This window comes from Sander vitreus, chromosome 19 (assembly GCF_031162955.1).
Source record: "Sander vitreus isolate 19-12246 chromosome 19, sanVit1, whole genome shotgun sequence".
In the NCBI taxonomy this organism is placed as follows: Eukaryota; Metazoa; Chordata; class Actinopteri; order Perciformes; family Percidae; genus Sander; species Sander vitreus.
The window spans coordinates 4,294,576-4,305,713 of record NC_135873.1 but is presented as its reverse complement, the minus strand read 5'-3'; the positions used below and the strand labels follow the sequence as shown (position 1 = coordinate 4,305,713).

At 38.7% G+C, this 11,138-nt stretch overlaps 1 protein-coding gene across 1 annotated transcript in view; it reads left to right on the top strand.

Annotated features, from left to right (window-relative positions):
• Positions 1-3,152: 3,152 nt before the first annotated feature.
• The window catches only part of arhgef40 (Rho guanine nucleotide exchange factor (GEF) 40), a 46,859-nt gene continuing 38,873 nt past the window's right edge, over positions 3,153-11,138 (top strand). Inside the window, exon 1 of the mRNA XM_078276497.1 lies at positions 3,153-3,390. Coding sequence (XP_078132623.1) covers positions 3,388-3,390 — 3 coding nt within the window. The 5' untranslated portion in view covers positions 3,153-3,387. The remainder of the gene's footprint in view (positions 3,391-11,138) is intronic.

Sequence of the window (11,138 nt, the reverse complement as noted above, 5' to 3'; positions counted from 1 at the left end):
ATGCAGATCAAATATAAGTGATAGAAAAACCTATATATATATATATATATATATATATATATATATATATATATATATATATATATGGACAATGAGAGTATTAAAGCACAATTATTATATACAAATTATAACATACAAATAAAACTGGAGTATATATATATATATATATATAGTATAAAGTATACAAATATTCAGTCAGAGGTTTTGGGGGGGCAATCATAATTTTTTAAAAGCTTATTACTTTTTTGTAGTTTTTGTTATTGTAGTGCTTTTCCTACTATGACAAGTCACATGTCTGCTGGGATAAAGGGAAATTTTTGATCACCTCTGTCTGCAGTAAGCTCCTTTTCCTCCTCTTTCCATTATCACACAATAAACACAGGGAGGCGCTGTTGAACCATTGTAGTGGATGTTCAAAACTGACTCGATTCCTTCATTCATTACAGCAGTCCAAACAAACCATAGAGGTTAAATTTAGCAGTGGCATAGCAATCATTGTGGCACAATTATGGGGCAAAAAAGCTATAAAAGACATAAGAAATAGTAAGTAATGGCAATTTAAGCCTCGTGTTTAGGAAAAAGTAAGTCTCCATCACCATGATATAAACATTTCTCCATACTGGATGACATTTTAACACATGGCTTACATAGGTAATAGTGTAAGTACATTTTAAACAAAGTATGTAATGTTCTGTCTGAAGTGACTTAAAGCGTAACTCTCGCCAAAATGCAACACAGGCTCTTTTTGTGAATGTACCTGAGTCAAACTTTTGTTTAAAAGCATAATTAGTACAGACACGCCACTTTTAAAATCTACCGTATTTTCGTTTTTCGGTCAAATGGCCGTTTGAAAAAGAAAGGTTTTGAAAAACTCACCTTAGCAGTTGGTTTTTCCGGTCGCTGCCATCTCGCCAGTCAAAAAGAGTCGATCTCCGAATGCAACGTAACAGGAAGGAGAGTAAAGATGGAAAGCTCCTAAAGCTTAGTTCCATATAAATGCACGGATTATTCGTTGTTTTGTCATTAGTGAAAAACAATATTGACCTTGCAGTTGAAAAAGGAGCCTCATATAAGAATGACATTTCCTCCTATGGAGTCCGTTCATTCGCATTCGGAGATCGACTCTTTTTGACTGGCAAAGATGGCGGAGAGCGTAAACAACAACTGCTAAAGTGAGTTGTTCAAAAGCTTTCTTTTTAGTAAACTCAGTGTACACAAACAATGTTCATGTGTAGAGCCCCTGGTGATACTTCGAGCAAAGTTTCATGTTGCGTCGAGCCTTCTTAGTGTTTTAAAAATAGCGATTTTGATGCGATCATAGTAGTGCCCCTAGCTCTCCCATTCAAAAGGCCATTTGACCGAAAAATGAAAATACGGTAAATCTTAAAAGTGGCGATTCCGTCCTAATTATGCTTTTAAATGAAATTTTGACTCGGGTACAAAAAAAAACCCTAGGTTGCATTTTGGTGAGAGTTACGCTTTAAGTCCTTTAATGACAAAATGACAGCTGTTATGCAAAGTTTGTGATCTTGAGGACAATCCCCACTCCTAAGGGGATAGAAAGCAACTCCAACTGTGTGATTACATTGTTATATAGAGCCCAAAAACTTTGTAAGAGTTTGTTACTGAATGATTCACATAAGATCAAACACTAAAACCTTTCAACAGCTGAAACTTTGCTGCGTGATGTAAATCATATTCCCAGACACTTTTAATCCCATAAATAATGTACTATATTTCCTTGCTTAAATCAGACTACTGTGGTTTAACCTGAGAAGACACTTACATTTACTGTATGAACCCTTCAAGCCTGGCTAACATATAATCAGCGAATAGCTTTAAAGTGGCTCTTAACATGATGTCCAGTTAATTGGTCATGGCGAGCACTACTTAGCAAGTTAAAACAGAGGCTAACCCTTTCCTATGTGACTCTAGGGGAGCTGTCTAAAGTCTGAGAAAATAGCCCCTGATGATGTCATAAGGGTGATCTCGGTTTTGGCTCGGAGACGTCACATATTTAACAGGGTCATGGAGTAACTAGGCATATTTACGCAAGTATTGTGTTTAAAATCTACAATTTTAATGTAGCCTACTTGTATTTCACTTGAGTATTTCCATTTAATATTACTCTGGAAAAAATGGTGGTCTACTTTTGACAAAATGTATTTAAAGTTACTCTATGTAACTTTTAAATGTTTCTGAAAATGTGTAACGTTCCATCTGATGATCATAAGTGACCTCTAACAGCAAACGTGACTAACAGTTAAAAAATGATATTTTTATGTAGTTTTTAATAAAGCCTTTCCTGCGAATTCACAAAATGATTCATGGCAGGTAGATGGCACTACAGACACACATTGGAAACGATTTGAATACCTCTTCCACACCTGAGGAAAGATGGTATTGAGCTGCATTATGGGAAATTTAGGATCCAGCGTTTTGAAGCTGACCCAAGGAGTAAAAGTCATGACATCTCCACTTCTGCCACATCATTTTTAGCCATTCTTTTTTAAATTTGTCTCTTGCATGTCTACCAACGTTGTGGAAGCCATATCGTTGGAGTAGCCCTTTAACCCTTATTTGATGTCAGATGGGCGGCAAAAGGGCACTTTCAGTGACCCATGAAAAGAATGTAGACTACCAACTTCATTGAGACAGTATACAACATTCAATGCTGGAGTAAATTCCACTCCACAAAAAATAAGCTATTTGTAAATGTAATTTAGTGTGTTTGTTCCCTATCTGTTAACGGTTTTCTGCCATAATGAGACATGTTGGAGCATGCAGGCTATACACGAAAGACGTGCAGAAACAGATTATAGCAGCTCTTCTGTGAGTGAGTAAGCTATTTTCAGTGATTGCACCAGCCCTTTTCATCATAATCAGCCAAATTACGAGCAGACTTAATTATCTCCTTGCTTATGAGAATAAAGAACGTGCGATCTCAACAATAAAACATCAGAGGTTTAGGCTATTTTTGCAATTACGCCTGGGTGGGGTAAACGGCTTTTCATTGTCTATTCATTTAAGTTACTCTGGGGGGGGGGGATACACGGAAAGTTTGAGTGTAGAGAGTGACTGTAGTGCTCTTGTTAGGTGAGAGGAGGGGAGGGAAGGAGGGGAGGGAGGGGGGAGTGCGTGGGACTGGCGCAGACGGAGAGGGGAGGGGGAAAAATGCTGTAGGACATTCCCAGGCTGGGAAACATAGCGGAGAGTGAGAAGGAAAGACTAGAGAAGATGACTATTTTCTTGAATAAAAAGGGGGGAAATCACTTAAAGGAGGTAATGTAGGCTGTTTGATAACGACCGTTTTTTTGCGGAGAATGCGGAGAGGAAGCAAATGCAGGAAAGGAGCTGAGGACTATGTAGGAATTCCTGACTGAAGTCATGGTAAGTCCCCCTTTCTTAAACTATGGAGAACTCAAGTTTGTCTGGAAAATGCTAAAAGTGATCTAACTTTTCCAATATGAAGATACACGTTCCCAAACTCTTCCACAGACTCAACTTTAGTCCTAAAAGGCTGATAGTGTTTTCCCATGGCAACATGGCAACACTTTATAAGTTGTGTCTACCTTAAATTTAATTTAGATCTATCTATCTATCTATCTATCTATCTATCTATCTATCTATCTATCTATCTATCTATGTATGTATGTATGTATGTATCTATCTATCTATCTATCTATCTATCTTTGTTTGTATCTATCTATCTGTCTGTCTATCTATCTATCTATCTATCTATCTATCTATCTATCTATCTATCTATCTATCTATTCACCCAGGCTTCAACTTCTAAAACTCAAAACAGCTAGAATCACTTTAAAAAAAGTACACTTTAATCATTCTCATGAAGGCATGTGTTTGATTTGGGAAGAAGTTTAAATCAATAGTTATAACTCCCAGCTTACAAAGTTGTCCAATCCCAATAGCAGCAAATTACAATGACATTATTTAAGTAGTGTGATGTTGGTGATTTTTGTGGTTGACTTGCAGATGGAATCAAAAGGCTCTCTGTTGCATCTCTAGGGATTTTGTTTTACCATCCCCACCCACTCATGGTCTGATCAGTGACATACAGAGGCAGAGATACAGAGAGATGAGTCAGGCGGGCACATGCACACATATAAGAAGATAAATTGAATTATGAAGAAAAAAAAAAGATTAACAAAGAACGATTTGGATCATATTCCCGCTTCTGTGTGTCAGGCAGGGTGGAGCAGTTTGGCAGGGAGAGCAAGAGAAAAAGTGGAGAGAAAGGAAGAGCTGGAGTGGGAAAACGGAATAAAAGAGGAGGGTAGGGTTACTTTTTTTATTTTAGGAGACTTGGACAGCAGCAACGGTGGTTTTAGTGATGCCGCATTTTCCACATTGGACCTGGGAGAAAAGGGGAGAGAGAGAGAGAGAGAGAGAGAGAGAGAGAGAGAGAGAGAGAGAGAGAGAGAGAGAGAGAGAGAGAGAAAAAAAAGAGAAAGTGGGAACAAGGGATGGCATGGACTTCAGGGAAGGAAGAACATGTGCAGTACAGTTTCATCTTCCTCTTTAACCAGTTGGGAAAGTTTAGGGTGGAAAACAGCTACAGATGTGCACACAAGAATACATAGCGTCACAGCAAAGTAGAGAAATGGAACATTTCCTATAACACCAGGCTCAAAAGAGCAACACCTTACAGTAACAGACCTGTGTAAGCTCTAGGAGTGAACAAACAACCCTCCAAACATGTGCCCAAAAAGTAAAAACCCTTAACACATGAGAAATGTGTGCATGCATACTCGCTCATGGACAAACATGACTACTAACACATGCACATAGGTGTTAAAATGCATAATACAGTACCGTGACACACACAGCAACCTTTGCCAAGAGTATGTGACAGAGGGTATTTCCATTCCCTCTGTCTGGTCAGCTCTGATTTTGAAACTCCAATGGGGTGTACCAGTCCTCAAGTCTGGCCAGGGGAAAAAAAAAAGTCTGATTAAAGTTATTGCAAACGATTCTCTGTGTTTGTTTTAACCTGCTTGGAGTACCAGGCGGGTGGAGATAACAGCAGTAGAATAATCCAGACAGGGTCAGCGATATTGTCAATCACAGGAATCTTTCTTTAACTGAGTTTCCTGTGATTGTCAAGACTCTCTGCCATAAACAGTGCATGCAGACTGAGGTTGAAAAGTTTCAATGCAACTATTTGCTGATTATGGCTGCTTCATTGGCATCTTTATTGGGCAACCATGCAGTTAGTTTTTTCTTGTTTATAATTTGCAGTACAATCCAAAGTATAGCCATAAACATAATCTGGAAATCCTTCAATCTTGAGTTAAAGCTGTTATCAATATTTTCATTTGTTTCATTCATGTTTCATTTATTTTCATGTGTAATGCAACAAGTGTCAAACCCACAGAGAATTATCACCTGACTCTGTTGCTCTATGGAGCATTTTAGCGTCTTTCAGCTCATTGTTTTGGTTTTGAGGCCCACAACTTCGTCTCTCACAGCTCTCATCAGCTTTGTTTTTTGGCCACAGCAGAAAGCAGTTTTTAGTGGAAAAGCTCAGAAAAAAACATTCTACGCTACTAGGCAGCAGAGAAACAGTCAGCAACTAGATGGTGGAAAAAAATGTAACATTTAGCTCCTAAAGAGCCACATATTTCCTTCTTGGTTGTTAAATTAGACAGAATCAGAGCTAAAAGAAGGTTGCCAGAAACACAACTCCAAATGAATGCTAATGTTGCTACGTGTAAGCTGGATGTGTTAAGAAGCAATTGTTTGGTAGCACGTTCGCATTATCAATTTTCTAAGGTCATTATACGTCAGTGATATCGGGCCGACGTCTCTAAAATAAATGACAGGGCCAGAAACACAAGCATGTGATCTTACAGGTTGTAAACAAACCCTCATGTTAGTCAAACACATTTTTTTCAACGGTAAAAGTATTAGCCAAATTTACATTGTCACTGTAATAAACATGCATCACAGTTTACACAAGTACCTGCAATGAGGGATTAACAAACCAGGCCATGCTCAGTTTTTACCTCCAAATGAAGTGTTTTTTAATGAAATGGCAAAACTGTTGGCTTGTTTACAACCTTGTTTGCAACGGTTAGAAACGATAGTCTCAAAACTACAAAAAAAAAAAAAAAACACCCAAGCTGTAATAAACTAGAATTGTCCTTTAAGTTTTATTCTTCACCACCCAGCTGCTGTATCTTGCTAGTTGCTACATCTATATTGATGTGATTAGACAATTATGCATTATACATTCTGCTTAGCCTAGCAAAGCCTGAGCTAGGTTGCCTCAGGAAATGTCACACACTCGAAGAGCAATAACTCCAATAAATGTGACAAAATGCCATGCTCATTTGTCACTGACAATGAACAGACAATGAATGGAGGCTGTGTGAAATATCATCTGCTGTGAAACGTGCCTTTACCCTATTCAGCAACAGACTGTAGCACTTAAGTAGTCTGAAACAATCTGTAAAGAAGCAGTTTGACCTACTGTGGGTTAAGTTAGATTATACAGGAAGATTTAGGAGAGGAAATCACTCTCCTCTTTCTTCCTCTTCATCCTCATTCACTTTGTCTGTCTGCCTCTTTCCTTTTCCTGTCTCCCCTCTTCTTTTCTGTTCCCTCTTTCTCTGTCAGCAGCTTTCTCATTTTTGCTCCTAGTCATATCATATTCTCCGAGCTCCTTTCTGCTCTAACTCTCTTTCTTTCTCCGTCCTTCATACTGTATGGGTCTACATCTGGTTTCTATCATGGTTGCTGCTGCTCTTGTTTCCCATCGATCTCTCCCACCGGTCAGCCTCCTCCTCCTCCTCCTCCTCCTCTTTTCTTTTCTCTTTCCCTTTTTCTGTCTGAACCCTCAGTCTCTGTAAAGCTGTTTGGTTCTCTCCATGTCTCTCTGTCACAGTCTCTTTTTCAATATGTTGCTCAATTCACTCACACTTCAATAAGCTGAACTGACATGAAGAACAGTTCAAGTGCTAGCTATATTCCAAAACCACTTGAGTCTTCTCAATTCTATTACCATTTTGTCTATCCTCTTTTTCTAGACATCTTTCTTTCTTTTTCTGGTTTTACCTCTGTGCCAGATCTGTATGGAAGACTACTTTAGCTTCTTCCGTTTAAGTCTACGTACACAAGAGAAAGACAGGAAGTCTGACGCAAGAATGACATACCCTGATTCTGTACTGTGTCCATATCTGACACAAACACAAGGATACACATTCATTCACACCGTACTGATTGTCCTCAGCGACACTCTACGTGCCGTATGAACACACACACTTTTCCAGTTACTTATTTTCCTATGCGTACAATGTCACCTGGGGGATTGTGACTGGTATTTTGGAAGACAGGACATATGTGTTTGCAGATGTGTGTTTGTGATCTGTCACAGCAGGCAAAAACAACAAGTAACAACCAGCTTGGTGTAAAAATCTTTTTACATAAACATTTTTTTTTTTGAAAGTGTAACTCTCGCCAAAATACAACTTAGGATCTTTTTGTGAATGTACCCGAGTCAAACTTTCATTTAAAAGCATATTTAGGACGGAAGTGCTAATTCTTGTTTTTCGGTCAAATGGCCTTTTGAATGGGAATGCTAGGGGCACTTTCATGCTAGCCTCAAAATAGCTATTTTTAAAACACTAAGAAGGCTCGACACAACATGAAACTTTGCTTGAAGTATCACCAGGGGCTCTACACCTTAACGAAAGCGTTGAGAACATTGTTTGTGTACCCAGAGTTTACTAAAAAGAACTTTGAACAACTCACCGTAGGTCTTGTTGTTTCTGGCTGCTACCACTTCGGCAGTCAAAACGAGTCGATATCAAAACAAGTAGCCACAGATTTAGTATATCCCTTGTGCACCAGTGTAGTTAAGGTGTAGAGCCCCTGGTGATACTTGGAGCAAAGTTTCATGTTGTGTCGAGCCTTCTTAGTGTTTAAAAAATTGTGATTTTGAGGCTAGCATAAAACTCCCATTCAAAAGGCCATTTGACCGAAAAACAAGAATACGGTCAATCTTAAAAGTGGCGCTTCCGTCCTAAATATGCTTTTAAACGAAAGTTTGACTCGGGTACATTCAAAAAAAGACCCCAGATTGCATTTTGGCGAGTTACGCTTTAACTCAAGTTCCACTTACTACCTTCTTCCAGAAGTTTTAAAGTGCTCATATTATGCTTTTGGGCTTTTTCCCTTTCCTTTATTGTGTTATATATCTTTTTTGTTATGGGTTTACAAAGTGAAAAAGCCCAAGGACTTACCATCTTCCAACAGAAAACACTGTTCACAAACTGCTCCAAACAGCTCTATTGTAGTCCAGCCTTTACTTCCGTGATGAACGCTCGTCACTTTGTAACACACGTTATAATACTCGCCTAGCTGCTAGTGTGGCACGCCCTCATACTCTGCAACTGACTAGCTAGCAGTGCTTACCTAGGTACTGCGCATGTGCGACTCCCAACAAAGATGGTACAGAAGTGTGATGTCTCACTCTGTAGCTAAAACAGAGAGCTCAACACACAGGGTGAAAGGAGGAGCTGCAGCAATGTGCAGTACATCAAAAAATAATGTTTTTTTTTTTTAAATTAAACCACATAAACCTATTCTGGTACAGCCTCTTAATACAATTATGAACCTGAAAATGAGCATAATATGAGCACTTTAACTGCATGTTCCCTAGTGGATGGAGTTTGCCCTGGTTTTAGAGGGGTTGGAACAGTTTCATCAATAAATAAAGGGTCACTTAAAAAATAAAATCACAGAATGTTGGAAATACATGGTTTTCTTTAGACAGCAAAGGGGGGAGGGGAGGCGGGGGGGGGGGTTGCATTTCTACACTATCTAACCTCTTGGATTAAGTCAACAGCCACCTCCACTAGTCTAGATTAGATGCCAAATAATTAAATAAACGGGACTAATGCAAAAATATGAATAGCCATGTTACAACTCGTTGATTCAGCTCCTTCGTGAACATCCATTCTCAATATCAGAATCCTGTCCGATCAGTGGCTTATCGTTAGGTGGGCTGGCTGGCAAAGTTAACTAACCTTTTTTTTTTTTGTGATCCAATTTTTATTTATTTTTTAAAACAAGACAAGACAGTTTGTGCAGTCCAGTTGGAGTATAGAAGACAAAAAACAAACAAGACAAAACAGAAAAAATATGCTTATATATACAAAGATGCATACATGCAAACATACAACAATATAAAAAAAAAAATTAAAAAAAATATTGGCGATTGTGCTGGAAAGTCGGTATGCGTTATCGATTATGGGATGTGAAAACAAAGGCTCTATTCCATGTTCATGGCATCACATTATACATATGTGCAGATTTATCCAAAGTTACTTACAATAAGTAAAACCCCTGAGTGCATGAGTGTTAAGTATCTGATTGAAGAGTAACTGAATTACACCTATAGTCCCCTAAAGAAGAGGCACCAGGTTTTTCCATGAGAGGCTCCCTTGCTTGGAGTCTGAAGTAAATCGAATTAACAAATTTCATCTAGACTGCTTTGTTTCATATGTGCACATATGGGGCTGTGATCGAAAGGAAGCGTGACTAATTTAATTAGATGCACTGGTACTGTAAGCTACAGGTTAGACAGGAGTGACCCTTTACTTACAGTAGACAAAACGCACGGCATAGCTGTGTTGCAAAAAACTATTTTACTGGAAAATATGCAATATTCACATTTTTACATTGTTTTCATGATTTGGTGGAAAAGCAGCATCAGTATTTCCCCTCTCAATTAGACATCATCCCTTGTGTATTTGAGTGATTGTGCTTCCAGACTGAAATTCCTTTCTTTGGATTTTAGCAGTGGAATATCCTGCTGAAAGCTGTGTGTACAGGCATGAAAACACAGAGTCAATGCTAAGGAAATAAAATAGGGGGAAACAGTGTTGGTGGCATACAACTGTATATCACACATCCAAACCAAATATTGCTGCAGGCAAGCTCCCTACAAACAAAATGTGGTTGTGGCGACAAACTATATTAAAGTCCTCTATTGGTCTCATGACAACTGCATTACGTATCAATTTACGCCATATTAGCGTAAGGAACCGTCACTGCGACATTGCAAACAACACTGTGTATATGTTACAATAACATTGTAAAAACGTTACATTTGAAAATGAAATAAAGTAACCTTACCCCAATGTTGTGGTTACGTTGGCAGACAGTCATCATACAACGTTATGAATCTGTCCGTCGTAAAGTTATAGATTTGCATTGCTGACACGTCTACACGTCTTTGTTACGTTATTTACCATTCCACAACATTGCTGATTGTCACTTACTTACTAAACCATGGCCATACATTTAGACTTTGTGTATTACAAAAAGGTATACCATGGTGTTGTAATTATGATCACCATTCTATCCTACCAATGGCAGGCCATTGCTACTGTAGCTTGTCACTAAGCTACACTGAGTTCAGATCTGCCAATTTCAATGTAAACACAAATGTTCAATAACATGATGCCAATAAGTATTCCACTGGTTTTAGGACAGCTCCCCAAACGTGAGTAGCCTTTTTGTACCCACACTTAAGCAATGAATGAGTGGTGCATTGGGTTGTTGTTCTCTGGCACTAGCCACATATTTGATCCTGAGGGGCTCTATTGAGCCAATTGGGCTCAAATTGCAGAGTTGTTCCCATTCAACTTGCATCTGTGAGACACTGTTGAAAAGACAGAGGCATTGTGCACAATTATATTGGCATTTACAGTCAGTCTGATGACACATAAAGAGCTGTGCCTTTGAGAAAACACACCAAAAGACATTAGTGTCCACTGCCATGTTTTAGTATTTGCTTTAATATAGTGCTGTTGTGAATTAACTCAAGTCTTGTGGGATGCTTTAAAAAGGGCTTTAGTCAAAGAGGAAGTTCCTGCTGGCTAGCCTTGCAATCCCCTGAACCCCCCTGCTGTGCTTTTACTAGACTCAATATGTTCTGTCAGTGAGCCAGAAGGCTGTTTAAACCTCTTTTACAACCATGACACCTATTACAACATGCCCTCTGACAGGCTGTTGTTTACCAGTCTACGCAATGAGACACCTCCTCCTGTATACGTGATGTAATCGTCTTTACATGAACTTTAATATGAATGACTTTACTTTTTAAAATG